This window comes from Salvia splendens, chromosome 2 (genome assembly GCF_004379255.2).
Source record: "Salvia splendens isolate huo1 chromosome 2, SspV2, whole genome shotgun sequence".
NCBI lineage: Eukaryota > Viridiplantae > Streptophyta > Magnoliopsida > Lamiales > Lamiaceae > Salvia > Salvia splendens.
This window is the reverse complement of record NC_056033.1, coordinates 10601262-10617233: the sequence shown is the minus strand read 5'-3', so window position 1 is coordinate 10617233 and position 15972 is coordinate 10601262. Positions and strand designations below refer to the sequence as shown.

At 39.1% G+C, this 15972-nt stretch overlaps 2 protein-coding genes across 7 annotated transcripts; both read left to right on the top strand.

Annotated features, from left to right (window-relative positions):
- The first annotated feature begins 291 nt into the window (after positions 1-291).
- LOC121760864 (fasciclin-like arabinogalactan protein 4) lies at positions 292-1893 on the top strand. The gene has a single exon (XM_042156464.1). The coding sequence runs from the start codon at positions 543-545 to the stop codon at positions 1728-1730; it is 1188 nt and encodes a 395-aa protein (XP_042012398.1). The 5' UTR covers positions 292-542; the 3' UTR covers positions 1731-1893.
- A 4971-nt stretch (positions 1894-6864) lies between these two features.
- Positions 6865-15972, top strand: LOC121787760 (clathrin interactor EPSIN 1-like). Of its 6 annotated transcripts, none has more exons than XM_042186617.1 (8): positions 6865-7086; positions 7211-7333; positions 7427-7588; positions 7690-8641; positions 8959-9013; positions 9522-9753; positions 14931-15339; positions 15542-15972. In XM_042186617.1, the coding sequence occupies exons 1-4, from the start codon at positions 6947-6949 to the stop codon at positions 8144-8146; spliced, it is 882 nt and encodes a 293-aa protein (XP_042042551.1). In that variant the 5' UTR covers positions 6865-6946; the 3' UTR covers positions 8147-8641; positions 8959-9013; positions 9522-9753; positions 14931-15339; positions 15542-15972. The 6 variants fall into 6 exon arrangements, with proteins under 6 accessions (XP_042042551.1, XP_042042539.1, XP_042042560.1 ...); XM_042186605.1 differs by having other exon boundaries at positions 7690-9013; positions 14931-14983; positions 15104-15339; XM_042186626.1 differs by having other exon boundaries at positions 7690-9013; positions 15542-15619; positions 15749-15972.

The following is a 15972-nucleotide window of genomic DNA, read 5'->3' as shown; positions in this document are numbered from 1 at the left end:
GGAGTGGATTGAAAAATTATCTTTCCCTTTTATATATGAAATGTGAATGTATTGAGTGATTGAAATGTATGGGGAACAAAATAGCAAAGTGGACTACATATAATTGTACTCCATTTATTTTCTATAATAAGCCTGTAGTGTATAATATATTCCCAACTCAAATTACGTGTCGTGTCTCGTGTGATCCTTCACATCCAAGCCTCTAACGTCAAGCTATTTAAACCATTTTACTACTATGATTTAAATCAGTAAGTACACTCATTCACCATAAAAAGCAAATTAGAAGATTGTGAAAACGAACCAAATTGCGATTCAAATAAATGCATTGCAGAATGGTATACGAATCTTGATATCAAGTAGTGGCATTATTCCAAATCCAACATGACAAAAAAACATACTATTTGGCACACAAAAAACATAAATAGCAATAAAGAAATAACCCCAGCGTAGGACCATCTATCACCTCTCCTCTCCTCTCCTCTCCTCTCCAGTCTCCACCCACCCATTTAATTTCTTCACTCACTCCACAGCAAAATACAGAAATGGCTATCTCAATCTTCATTTCCAATTTTGCCCCTATAACCCTCCTCCTTTTCCTCCTCCTACCCTCCCCCATTTCCTCCCTCAACATCACCCTCCTCCTCTCCTCTTACCCCTCCTTCTCCGCCTTCAATTCCCTCCTCTCCACCACCGGCATCGCTGCCGATCTCTCCTCCCGCTCCTCCCTCACCCTCCTCGCCGTCCCCAATTCCCTCCTTCACTCCCCCTCCGCCCCCAACATCGCCGACGTCCTCCGCTACCACGTCCTCCTCGAGTACCTCTCCCTCCCCGACCTCCGCCGCATCCCTCCCGCCGGCAAGCTCGTCGCCACTCTCCTTCAAACCACCGGCCGCGCCTCTGCCAATTCCGGCTCTGTCAACATCACCGTCGACTCCTCCTCCTCAATTATATTCCACTCCCCTGCCTCCACCGCCACCCTCCTCTCCCCAATCAAAACCCTACCTTACAACCTCTCCATCCTCTCCCTCAATTCGCTCCTCCTCCCGGCCAATCCCGATCTCGCTGCCTCGGAGACGCGCGCCCCGCTCGGCCTCAACATCACCACCACGCTCATTAACGGCCACGATTTCAACGTCGCCGCGGCAATGCTCGCCGCGTCAGGGGTGATTTCGGAATTCGAGGCGGACGAAGGCGGCGCCGGGATCACGATGTTCGTCCCCACCGACGAGGCCTTCGCTGACCTCCCTCCGTCGGCCAAATTCCAGTCGCTGCCGGCGGATCGGAAGGCGGCGGTGCTCAGATTCCACGTGCTCCACTCCTACTACCCGCTCGGATCGCTGGAGTCGATCGTGAACCCGGTCCAGCCCACGCTCGCCACGGAGCAGAACGGGGCGGGTAGCTTCACACTCAACATCTCCCGGGTTAACGGATCCGTTGGAATCGACACCGGAATCGTGCAGGCCTCGGTGACGCAGACGGTTTTCGATCAGAACCCAATCGCAATTTTCGGGGTTTCGAGGGTGCTGTTGCCCCGGGAATTTTTCGGGAGGGGTCCGATCCAGATCTACAAGCCTAGTGGCGGCGGAGCTCCGCCGCCTGATATTGCGCTGTCACCGGAGAATTACGATCCGGCTAATCGGTTGTCGGCGGCGGCGGTGGGCGGAGGAGTGGGAATTTTGTGGATATTGTGGTGTACAGAAATATTTTTACTTTCGTATCAGTTAAATTAAAATTGTAAAGAGAGGAGAAAATTAGTAGTAACACGGAGAATCATTGATGGGGCTCTAAATTCCACCATAGCAAAGGGGAATTTGATTTAAATTCGGATGAATGTGGTGACCAATTTTGTTTTGTAATAAGGCGAGTTTATTTATTGGACAATTTTGGAGACTAGATTTTGTTGTACAATTTTAGTTTTAAGAGCACCCGCAACGCGTGCCGCCGGCGTTCCGCGTGCCGTTCCGCCGGAACGGTTTCGCCGCGGAACGCGTTGCGGCGCTGCATTCCGCTCCCGTCCCGTTCCCATTCCGTGCCGGGTGCCGACGGCACGTAACGCGGCACGGAACAAGCCGCCACGCGCCTGGGCGACGTGGCCGATCCCCGTGCGTGCGTGCTTCCCACTCTCCGGCCCGCGAGTGGGACACGTCAGCAATGACGCAATAATTATTTTTTTTTATATAAAAATCGAATTTTTTTTAAAAAAAAAATTTTTTAAACGGTAACATTACCGTTTTTTTTAACTTTTTCTTAATTTTTTTAATTTTTATTTTTATTTTCTTATTCTATAAATACACCTAATTCATTCATTTTATACACAACTACACATCTATTCTTCCTACATCAACATCAATTTCTCTCCAATTTTCATATTCTATCTCTTCAAAAAATGTCCGGCGACGGCAATTACTGTGGTGGCGGCGCCGGAGGGTGGGATCAACCTCAAAAAATGTCAAGGACGAGGAAAGGTGGGCCGGTAGTGTCCGCTCCAGCTCGGGATCAACCTCAAAGCGGACGAAGCACACGACGAGCGGCCAGTACTCGTCTGGTGACACCGATGCGCCCAGTGATCGTGGCACGCAGGAGGTTGGGGTTACGGCCGCCGAGTACGAGGGATCTAGCCGTGGGCGCCGTCGTCCGCAAGGGACGAAGGCGGCGAAAGCGGCTAGAGCGAGGAAGGGCCGAGGAGAATCAAGCCAGTCGGCCTCGGGATCGGGCTCACAAGGAGGCTCGAACACACTTATGGTGGCGTACATAACCGCCACAATGGCGGACACTTCCCGCTTCTCGTACGCCCAATACACGGCCTGGTGGAACGGAATTGTGCATATGGCAGGACTACTTGGTCTTCCCCCTCCCCCTAAACCTCGACCGCCTCCGGAGGATGATTCGCCGGCGGAGTAGTTTTTTTATTTTCCCACGTTTAATTGTGTGTTTTTTATTGTGTGTTTTTTATTTTTTTAGGATTTGAATTGTGTGTTTTTTTTAATTTTTTTAAGTTTAAGTTGTAATTTTTTTTAATATTGTGTGTTTTTTAATAAAGTATGTTTGTTTTTTAATAAAGTATGTTTGTTTTTTAATAAAGTGTGTTTATTTAATTTAATTTAGTTGGAAATAAAAATAAAAATTGAAATAGAATGAATAGTAATTTAAGGAACGGTTAAGGAACGGTTAAAGAACGGAGGGTTGCAGGTTCCGTTCCTTAGTTAAGGAATGGAGTAAAAAAGTACAGTGGGGCCCTCAAATAGTGGTTTAAGGAACGGTATAGGAACGGTATAGGAACAGCGTTGTGGATGGCCTAAATGCAGATTCCTCGGCTGCTGTACTATTTTCGTTTGTTTTTCTGCAAAAGCTGCGTGTAAAAATCAATTTTCTGTAGTCTGTAGATCTTCACAATTTTTGTCATCATCTTTGTTTCTTATGATTTTGTTTCAATTTTTGGTACATTAAAACGGTATACTCCTACTAATAAGTAATGTTATCTATACATATATAAAAGGGGAGTTTTGGGGGTATTTATGGAAATTTCATTTTATATTAAAATTATAATCTAATTGAAATTACTTTTTGTTATTTGTTCATAACCGGCTGGTGTATGTCAATCATTGTAAAATTTCATTTATGTGTGTTTAATAAAATTATACCCCATTTTATGTGAGATGACACTACATATTCCCTAATAATATTTTAATTTCATTTAATCATTGTAAATGTTTTTTCTAGCAATCAATGGAATGAATGAGTTCTTCGAAAGAGCATATTATAATAGAATTGTGAAACATTTATTTCGATATGATAATGGGATAACTAAAAGTCACAAGGATACCAAAAGCTATCCGATTTTGTTTAAATGTCAATGTATTCAACTGCGGTGGCTATTTGGTGTTCGCCTTGCTCTTGTGATTGTGTTTCCAACACCACCTTCACGTCTTTGTCAATTGACAATTGGAGAGTTTCTATTCACCTTCTACATGCAGTGGATGTGTATGGAATTAGATTGTTGTGGCTGGTCAAAAGTTATTTCTTGATGTAGAATTTAGTTTATGTTCCTTTTGTTTTGCATCATTAATGTCGATGGCGTAGGAATGTGCTGATGAAAGTCCACAAACAAAAGAGGAAAGGCGAGCATGCTCCAAAAGTATGAACCAGGTAAGGTACTTCTTATATATGAATTGAAGATTATAACCAGAAATTGGATTTGGAAATTGAACTAAGCATAAACCCAAAGAGTCATTACTCTTACACCAACACCATTAAATAGCATGCACATTGCACGCCTAATGTTTATGAATTGTGGAACATTAACTTTTAGTTTTTATCTTTAAATACATTTTCTTTCAATGTTATTCATTTTTACATTTTTTTTTTGGACATTGTTGGGGTCCGAGGAAATTACAGGAAGAATATCAACATGAGCCTTCGGACCTTATCGACGCGGAAGACACATCGATGCAGATGGTGATCGACTATTTCATGTATGTGGCAGCGATGGAGCCATAGATCTAAGGGTTTTTTTGTGTTATTTTATGTGATTTCACCATTAGGGTAATCATATTCGAGCTGTCTATAGTTGCTCGGTTAGTTGGTTGATGAGTATCTGTATTTTTTGCATTGTAGTAGAGGCATTACAAATTTAAGATTTGAATATGTATCTTTTATGGAGTGTCTCGATAAAAAATAAGGTACAAAGATGATGGAAGAAGGAAGAAGGAAGGTTTATGCTTTTTCGGTATTCGAATTATTAGTATGATTAGTCGAAGTCTTTAAATGATTAGATTTATTCTTTTAGTTAATTGGGTACTGAACTATTTGGCTAATTAAGTATTTTTTTTATTGCATTGCAATCAGTACTAATTTATATAAGCACCATTTTGGTTAATTGAAATAACATTAATTATTTTACTCGTATGTACTATATGTTTGTTAGTTTAAGTGTTTTTTTATTGCGTTGCAATCCGTACTAATTTATATAACCACCATTTTGGTTAATTTAAATCACAGTAATTATATTTTAATCCCTGTTATTTGAAAATATCTTAATCCGTGCATAGCACGGGTGTGATACTAGTTTCTTATAAAATGTTGACTTTATGTGTACAGTATGATCACTAAAAAATTTATGCCCGGTGAATTTGGTGTACGGCGGTGTCTATAGCGAAGTTTGTGACAAAACATTGAATAAATGGGTCGGATCATTAATGCAATCCATTCACCCCATCCAAGGATATATTCAATCAATCTTGGATCATAAATGTATAATTTCATTGTTTTGCTTCGTGGTTTGGGTTAATTATTGATGACTTGGTCTATTTTTGCTACTAAATGTACAATCGTTTTGTAAATTTTGTTTAAAATATTATCTTTCATAGTTTATGGTCTCAAACACTACAAATTGATCCATTTTAAGCGAAAAAATGACAAGTTTATAAAATTTTAACAATTAGCTAATTTGGCATAATTATTCAATTGAATTGGTCCTAATTAAACATACACGATCATTTTTATTAAATTGATCCTCAACGCTATACTTTTGTTTTATTTCATTTTTATAATATAGTATTTGGTTAACTTAACAAATAAACTTAATTAATTTTGAAAATAAAAAAATATTGATAATACATTAAATAATTGATAAAAAAATTGATTGGCGGTGCTAACTTCCATGCATATAAATACCTTGTCACACCAAGAAAAAGATACTACTCCTAATTAGTTTATTTTATAAACAAATTAATGAAACATTTTGTTTCCCCTCATGAATATAAATGTAGAGCAATATGTTTTTTAAGAATACAAAAAGCGTTAACGTATTTAGGAAAATAATCTCTCCCCTCATTTGTTCACTAGAATGCAAAATTTATGGTCATTTTCATTTCTAATTATTACGGTTATACATTATGAAGTTTTTAATATAAATTATTTTATTATAAAAATACAAAAAATGTGTTAATGGTATTTATGAAAATAATTTCAAAACTCGCCTATTTTAGATTAGTATAGATAGACTTAATTTAATTTTAGTCATTATTGCTTTGATATATTTACACAAGTTTTTAGAAGAGCTTTCGTGATTTAATTTTACCGTATTCAATTATTCGTATGAATAAATATTACTTAATATGTTCTGTTACATTAATTATTTTAAGTTAAAAAAATTAATTTACTCTCTCATATTTAAGATCATATAACCTTGTGCCATGCTGATGGCAGTACATTAAATTGATATGTACTTGGGTAAATATTTAATTTGGACCAAATAATAATATAGCCATTGGCCATAATTTTACTGAACTGAAAAAATATACCTAACTTTGTGAAGTAAATGGGCCATATTCTTTTTAGACGCAGAAAATGTAAGTTAAGTAAATATTCAAGAGAAAATATAATGTTTTAAGTATTAATTCAACTTTGCCAATAAGACATATCTAAACTCTTAAGTACGTCTGTGTGCTGTATAAATGTCCCACGTGTATACTATAGTGACCTCGTCTTCATCTGGTGGTGCATTTCTTCAACTGATTACATGTGATTTAGACCAAAAAATTTATTTAATGTCCCATGTCTTGACTTATAAGGTTAAAGAGACTACCATTGCTTTTCTTTTTACAAACTCCTCAACTATCAATTTATTGATGTTCGGAAAATAAATTAAGATCTGGCTAAGAACATATATATGTAACTCTATTCGATTTAACTGAATAGATTTAGTTGTATTTGCCCATACATTTATTTAAGATTTGTAGAGTGCAATAGGTTACACCGAAATCAACCTAATTAATTAATAGTACATTTTCTTTAAACCTATCTATTGATGCAGCTCCGAGCAGTTGGTAATTGTTAGGTAGAGGGTCAAATTGGTTGCATCATCTTTTATTGAAATGCTTGACGTTTTCTTCTTTCATTGTACCGATTCTATTAAAAAAAGATTAATTAGGATGATATCAAGAAAATGTCAATGCTAGGAAGCACAATATTGAAGATGAACCCAAAACCTACATTTCATGATTTCAAGAAACAAGTTTCGTTTATACTCAAGGAGAAGATCAAAACTGCCCGTTTAGCCCTCACCGATGTCACACCAGCCCAGTTGTAAGTCCTCCTCTCTTCTATCCTTAATTACATTATTTCAATTTTTGTTACATATATGTCATGTCACGTTCCAATATAGTACATAAAAGACATGATTTATTATAGTGTGTTGTTTTGTTACTAGATTGGCTGAGGAAGCTACCAACGGGGATCCGGGCGGGCCGGATACCCGAGCACTTAAGATGATATCGAAAGCGGCTTTTGAAGTGGATGATTATTGGAGAATCGTTGAAATTCTGCATAAAAGGTGTATGTTTGAGGTTTTCTTTCAATTAGTATATTTTTTACTATTGATGGTTTAGTGTAAACTTTTTTTTCTTTCATGTTTTTTAATTTTCAGATTGGTAAGATTTGATAAGAGAAATTGGAGGGCTTCTTACAAAGCTTTGACTGTAGTAGAATACTTGTTGACTCATGGGCCGGAGAGTGTTGCACAAGAGTTTCAAAAGGAAAGAGTTGTTATTACAGAAATAGGACGCTTTCAACATGTTGATGAAAAGGGGTATGTGATAGTACTCATTACATATTAGTGCATGTCATGTTAATTTGTTGCATACCACATGTGTAAGGATGATGATACATGGAGTAACTATTTTTGTGTAGATTTAATTGGGGTTTGAATGTGAGGAGGAAATGCGATAGAATATTGAGGTTGCTTGAAAAAGGGCCCCTTCTGAAAGAGGAGAGAGACAAGGCTAGAAAGATATCAAGAGGGATTGAAGGATTTGGTAGCTTCTGCATTAGAACTTCATCAACTCATCAAGAATCATCATCATCATCAAAAACATTTGAAAGATGCAATTCTCAGTTCAATAATGGAGATGTTTCCACACTCACCTCAACTGAGAGCGACCTTGTTAACACAAGGCAAGACGATCCATCTACGAGTTCGTTAACTGAATCATATGATAACCAAAATATTACTTTTGGGGAGACGTCTAAGCTCATGTTAAATGAACAGAGGAGCGAGTTGTCTGCGGTATATACAAAACATCATCCATTCGATGAAACAGAACACCTAACGTCTCAGTCACTGCTTTCATTAAAATGTCAAATCTAATTAAGATGATTTAATTGGTGGAGTGGTTGTACTTGTGCCATGATAATTTTATCATTGTTGAGTTTAATAAATGTCTTCGTGATCGATCTACCAGAGGACATGTTTTCTATGCAAGATTGTGTTTCTAGGCATGGTGAACACATGACAATACTTGTATCTCTTCATGTATAAAATTTTAAATTTCTTCCATTGCCTTTCCCTTGATCTTAACCAATTTATAGGTAGACTTTATTAAACAATGGTATATATTTGTACTATTGCATAAATTTGGAAGAGATCTTGGCTACCTTGCTTTGGGACAAGGCTTCATCAAGCAGTGGAGAAACTTAGACACCGTGTTCCACATAGCCAAGCTACTCAAATCTCGGTTCAAAAAGAGCTCATTTACTTGAACTAACACAGTTCTGCATGATTTTCGTCATGCATTTCTCTGAGTTCTAAACTATATGCTTCATTCCAGCCATTTACAACATACAGGAGAGTAAGATCTTGCAGGTACTGCAAGAATTGTGTTATTAGATTTGACCATCATTGTCCAGCTTTTGGAAACTGTATAGGTAATTGCGTCGTTCTTGATCGATTAACTTTTTTTCTTGAAGATAATATTGTTTTTGAAGTGTTTATAGTTAAACGTTTCATATCATTATTCATTTGATGCTCGCTATGCGCAGGTCAATGAAATCGTGCTCTTTTTATAATGCTCATTGTTTAGGAGAATCTCAACTCTATGCAAATGATAGTTTTAATCTTATTTGTCCATTTCCCTCTTCATTTTCTTTTGAAACTAATCTTAAGTTTTTTTTTTCTTTTAGCCTCTGGACTACAGTTACAGCTAAGTCTAACACCTCAAAAGATGTTAGAGGGAATGTAAGTCATATATCTCCAACTCCTGACAGTTGATGCACTTGTTATCATTATACTGTGTTTGCTGCACTGGTTGGATTGTTAGGATAACTAGTTTTCTGTTTATTGCTAAATGCTATCTTTTCTTGTCAAACATATTTTGGTTATTCCAGCCTATTACATCCACAAATTTGGTTGTTGTACATCATTGTTTTGCTTGATCCTAGTATAAGTGAACCACAAACTCAAACTTTTGAGTAGAGCTGTGTGAATCAAAATTTATTTTGGAAATGTCTTTTGCTTGAATTTTATCAATCAGGGACCTAAAGGAACACACTATATATGGGATTTCATAAACAATCAGTATATAAAACATATCAATTTGGTAAATGGAGTATATAATATAATAACAATAGTAAATAAAGATATGAAAATATATCATTTTTTCAGGCTTAGAGATAGTGCAATGATCTAGATCATAAATTACTTATATCTTTTTTGAATTATTGATTAACTATCTTTTGGGTTGTAGATTGATAAAACTTGCAAAGAATGGACACATGCATGAGGCGCTTTGCATTGTTAGTATTCTTGAAAAATTATGATGCCCGGGAAAGGCCACGTTCGAATGGGTTTTGATTTTATACAGCATTCCAAAAACTGAAGGCAAGATGATCTACGATGTGCTGAAGTGGTTTGCAGTTGGTATTATTGTTGAAAGATAGGAGTATTATTCATTCAACTTGTTCAAAGAATTACAATAGGTACGCCTCCTTTAAATAGGCCAAGGGTTACATAAAATTGGCAAGATTTGCCATAATACTCATTCCCTAATTAATTTTTTTTTCTTGCTTACTTATTTTCCTTACTTACATATTTTCCTTTCTAACACTCCCCCTCAAGTTAAGTAATGGGATTACCGATACTTAACTTGCCCAATACCTCATGGAAGCTTCTTGCATCGACAGCTTTCGTGAGTATATCCGCCAACTGATCTTCAGATCTCACAAAAGGAAGTTCTACCTTCTTGGCATCTATATTGTCCTTGATGAAATGTCGATCCACCTCGACATGTTTTGTCCGATCATGCTGAACTGGATTTTCAGATATACTGATTGCCGCCTTATTATCACAGAACAACTTACATGACTTCTGTGAGTTTAAGTTCAACTCAGTCATCAATTTCCTCAGCCACAGAATCTCAGTCAACCCACTCTTAATCCCTCGAAATTCAGCTTCTGCACTTGACAAGGCTACCACTTTCTGTTTTTTGCTTCTCCACATGACAAGATTTCCTCCCACAAAGGTAAAATATCCAGCAGTTGATTTTCTGTCATTTGGGTTCCCTGCCCAATCAGCATCCGTGAATCCATGAATCTCTAAATGTCCATGATTCTCGAATAGAATCCCATGGTTCGCTGTCCCTTTCAGATATCGAACAATCCTCAGTGTTGCTTCCCAGTGAGCTACTTGAGGTGCATGCATAAACTGACTAACTACTCCAACTGCATAAGCTATGTCGGGTCTAGTGTGGGATAGGTATATCAATTTCCCAACTAAACGTTGATATCTCGTGCGGTGAGTGGCTTCAGCTCCTTCAACTATCCGCAGACCATGATTCTGAACCATAGGAGTATCTGCTGGCTTACAGTCCAGTAGTCCTGTCTCGGTTAACTAGTCAAGTACATATTTCCTCTGACTGATGAAGATCCCCTTCTTTGACCTTAGCACTTCTATACCCAGAAAGTACTTTAGTAATCCCAAGTCCTTCATTTCAAACTCTGCAAACAAATTCTTCCTTAGCTTGCTTATTTCCTCTTCATCATCTCCCGTGAGAATCATGTCATCTACATAGATGATGAGGCATGTAATCTTTCCTTCTCTTTTCTTCAAGAATAATGTATGATCAGAGTTGCTTTGTTCATACCCATACTTCTTCATTGCCTCAGAGAATCTCCCAAACCAAGCTCTAGGTGACTGCTTTAGCCCATATAGTGTTCGTTTTAGTTTGCAAATCATTCCTCCTTCAAAATCTCCAACAAATCCAGGTGGTGGCTCCATGTAAATGGGCTTCTTCAGTTCCCCATGTAAGAATGCGTTTGTCACGTCGAACTGATGTAGTGGCCATTCCCTGACTGCCGCTATTGAGAAGAGCACTCGAATAGTACTCATTTTTGCTAACGGTGAGAATGTTTCAGCATAATCAACTCCATAAGTCTGAGTGTATCCTTTGGCCACAAGTCTCGCCTTATACCTTTCAATCGACCCATCTGGCCTCCGTTTGATAGTGAAGACCCATCTGCATCCCACAGTTCGAACTCCATCAGGTTTAAGACATACTTCCCATGTATTGTTCTTCATCAGAGCCCGCATTTCTACTAGCATTGCTTCTCGCCAGTGAGCAATTTTCATAGCCTCCTCGGCCGTATATGGGATTTCTTCTTCTTCGTAAAGTGCTGCTTCAAACGCCCTAGCCATCTCTGTTAGATTTGCTTTAGCCAGATTCGCCATAGAATATCGGCTTCTACTAATCCTCTCAGGACTGTATCTCTTAGCCGGGACCCCACGAGTAGTTCTGTTGGGGAGTATATAGCAGCCGGTATCACCATCAATTGCTGCATTCTCATTCTCGTCTACACCAAAAGTGTCAGGAGTAATAACTGTATTATCTGAGCTAGTTTCAGGAATTACCTCGGATATCACTGGAGGAGGACTCTATTCAGGCGTAGGCGGTTGAGGAGGCTCTACAGCAGATGTGACTGACTCGGCAGTGACACTAGCTTGTTCTGTTGGTTCCACGTTCGAGATACTTGGATGTGGCATCGGAAAACTGAGGGGTCCAATTTTATCACACTCCCCCTGAACAGCACTTCCCCCCTGACCCCGAGGTTGGGTGTGATAGAAGTATTCACTTTCTAGAAAATTACAATTCATGGTTGTTATAACCTTCCTAGACCCCGGGTGATAGCATCGATAGCCCTTCTGATTTACCCCATACCCCAAAAAAACACATTTTATTGCACATGCAGAAAATTTTCCTCTTTTGTGTTTCGGTACATGCACATAAACGGAACAACCAAAGATTTTGAGCGGAAGTATGAGAGGTGGTGGAATATCAGTAAGGGATGCGAGAGTCTGCAAAGGAGTTTTCATACCCAAAATTTTTATAGGCAAACGATTAATCAGGTAGACAGCAGTGGCAACAGCTTCGGGCCATAAAAATTTAGGAACATTTGAGTCAAAAAACAGGGCTCTCGTGACCTCTAGGATTATCCTATTCTTTCGTTCAGCTACACCATTTTGATGAGGAGTGTAAGGACAAGTAGTTTGATGAACTAACCCCTTTTCTTTAAAAAAATCAGTCATGTCTTTGTTAACAAATTCCCTACCATTATCGGATCTAAGAATTTTGATCGTGGTTTGGAATTGTGTCTGGATCATTGTAAAGAAACGGGTAAATTTTTCAAAAACGTCAGATTTATGCTTCAAAAAATATACCCAAGTCAATCTAGTGCAGTCATCCACAAAAATGAGAAAATATTTAAAACCATGATCACCAACAATAGGAGCTGGACCCCAAACATCGGCATGCACTAGAGAAAAAATAGTCTTAACACGAGTATCACTTGATCTAAAGGATTGTCTGTGGTTTTTTGCCAAAACACAAGATTCGCAAGTAATATCCTTAAAATGGGAAAACTTTGGAAAAAACAATTTTAAATAACCCGAGGATGGATGCCCCAATCTGCGGTGCCACAACCAAGCTTTCCGATTTGCAGATCCGTGAGCAAGCATCGCGGTGCCACCTTGTTGAGTAATCTCATCCACATAATAAAGACCTTGACGCTCAGTGCCACGCCCAATTATCCTCCTCGTCCTGATATCCTGTAATACACAGAAATTTGGATGCATTAGTAACGTACAGTTTAATTCTTTCGTCACGTGGCTGATAGACATAAGTTTATGAGATAATTTGGGCACATAGAGGCAATTTGTAAGCTTCAGGGTTGGGGATATTTCAATGGTTCCACTCCCACCCACAGCGGTCAACTCTCCATTGGCAGTTTGAATTTGGCTTTTAGTTGCCCCATTAAATTCACAAAAATCTTTCAGATCGTAGGTCATAGTATCAGTTGCCCCACAATCAAAAATCCATTCACTCTCCTTAGGGTCAATTTTACTTTGGGCAATGCATGCAATAGGTATATTTTCCAAGGGTGTAAAACGATTTGGGCTTAAGACGGAACTTTCAGACAGTTTTGGGATCAAACGTGGAATATAGTTTTTCTGGGGTCCTAACTGTAATTTTCCCGGGTCATATTGCATATATTCTGAACTATAAGGACCAGAAATTAAATTACTCATGCTTTGGGGTTTATTCTGAAAATCAAATTGGGGATCGGGGTTTCTCAACCCCAATCCGTTACCTCCATATGACCCACCTCCTTTCTTCTCCGCGAAGGCTGCCTCGCCGGGCCTGCCGCCTCCACCCGGTTGAGGACCGGTATCTCCTGCTCTCCCACGGGTGTTAGTCATCTCCCTATTCCCTGCTCCTTGCAGAAATAATCCTCCTCCATCTTCGACTCCGATGGCTAATCGAGCTTTAGCCTTTTGATTTTCATCCCACCATTCCGGAAATCCAACGAGGAGGAAACATGTATCTCGAGTATGTCTTTGTTTTCCGCAATGAGAGCACCAAAATTTTGATTTGTTGGGTTTGAAACCGCCTTGGCGATTGGGCTGTTGCGCGGCGGTTCGTGGTGGTGGCTGTTTTGGTCGCGGTGGTGGCTGGTTTCTAACGGCGAACCCGTGTCCGACTTGGCCCGATGATGATCCATCGTTGATTGCGCCGGTCTGGAGATCGATGTCTGCTGCCGGCATGATTTTCAACCGTGTAGCTTCTCGTTTTACCAGACCGTATGCGGTCTCGTCTGAGGGCAACGGGGTTTCCTTGAGAATATCCCTTCGGATCCCGTCATATCTTGCATTCAAGCATGTTAGGAATTTGAACAGCCGTCTTGTTGCTACATACGTTCGAAGTTGGCTAATCCCCTTGTCGCAGCAATCCACAGGTTGATGTTGGCATCGGTCAATTTCGACCCAGATTCCGTGGAGATGTCGCCAATATGTTTCTAGCCCATGTTCCCCTTGCACGATTCGGCCTGCCTTTTCCTCTAGATCGTACAACAGATATGGATCTGCAGTACTTTCGAATGTAGTTTGTAGGCTCTCCCACAGAGCTTGCGCGGTTTGGTGATGTGCAAAGTCGACAACAATTTCTGTTTCGACGTTGTCAATTATCCATGAGAACACTGTCATATCGGCTTCCTCCCATTCTGTGTACCCCTTCATTCCATGTTCCGGCGGCTGCGGTGTACCGGTGATATACCTGTTTGCTCGTCTTCCCACGATGGCTACTCTCATCAGCCGTTTCCATAGGGGATAATTCATCCCGTTGAGTTTAACGGCTAGAGTAACATTCTTACTCATCTTTAATCGTGTCTCCTCCATATTTGGTTTCTCTTCATCGTCTGACATGTTGCAGGTTGAAAATAACCGCCTTCTTGGTCGGGAAAGGTATTAGGCTATGATGATTTTGTTATGAGCCTTTGCTCTGATACCATGTTGAAATATATGAGTATTATTCATTCAACTTGTTCAGAGAATTACAATAGGTACGCCTCCTTTAAATAGGCCAAGGGTTACATAAAATTGGCAAGATTTGCCATAATACTAATTCCCTAAGTAATTTTTTTTTCTTGCTTACTTATTTTCCTTACTTACATATTTTCCTTTCTAACAATTATATTTGCTGACATGAGAATCATAATAACTTAGGTGCCTGCATTATAACAGAAGTAACATGCTTGATTCTGGAAATTGATAAGAAAAAAACGTGCATAGAAATAGTTGATTTGAAGTCTTGGACAAATTATTGCAGATAAATTGGAAAAGGTATCCAGAATTCCAGAGTAAAGTTGAGACCCCATGATGGTAGAGTTACTGCAACTTTTTTTTTCCATCTCTTTCTCTTGTTAAAAGCAGATATGCTGTAGTTGAACAGAGCTTAGTTCACCATTTGCAAGTTCATAGTCATGTTATTATATAGTACAGGCCAGCCCCAGCCCGAGCCCGGTGTACAATTCATTAACCCTTATGACAAAGGCATTTTAAGAAATGTGAAGGAGTTATTTGCAGCAAATGGATAGCTTGCTTGCAAACTGTGATCATCATCATCATCAAAAGCTCTTCGCATCTTTTATGTAAAGCATAAAGCTAAAACGGAAAGCACGTCCCACTTGTTATCTAGACCGAGGAAACGTAAGATGCTCATACCCGAATCTGACAAGGTATGAGAAATCGAATCCAACCTCCTCCACTCCTTAAAACTGGTAAAAAGTCTGCTTCCTTTTTCACTGTCAGTTGCATGTTAAAAAAAAAGAAGTCAGGCTACATGTGATGCCTTCTAATTATATCTAGAAATTTTGTCTTAAACATTTCGTCGCATCATCAACACGTCGTCATCATCAATTATCCTCTCATTTTTTCCAGGGGGGTCCGATGTTGTTGAGCCCGACGTTGTTGGACGGACTCGAGGCCGACAGTCGGATTCAATCTGGACAACAAAAAGTGAGTTATGGATGGAATCAAAGGTGTTAAATGCTTCCAAACAACACACACTTTTGAAGCCCCTTTGAATGAATTGACATTTATTGAATCTTCAAGAAGTTTGTTTTTTTCCTATTATTTCCTGCACAGATAAGCCCAATTTGCAACATGGCAAGCGTCAATATGTGGAACAGCTTGATTTGCTTCTAGTGTTCCAAATCGCAACAGCAGCAAGTTTTCAAGACAAGTGTATTTGGAAGATATTTTTCTTCAATATTATAGTAGTAGTAGTTCATTTCCTAAATTGTGTCATTTTACAAAAGTACACAAAATATGTTCAAGAAATACAAATAAGCCTCAAGTGAGATTTTAAA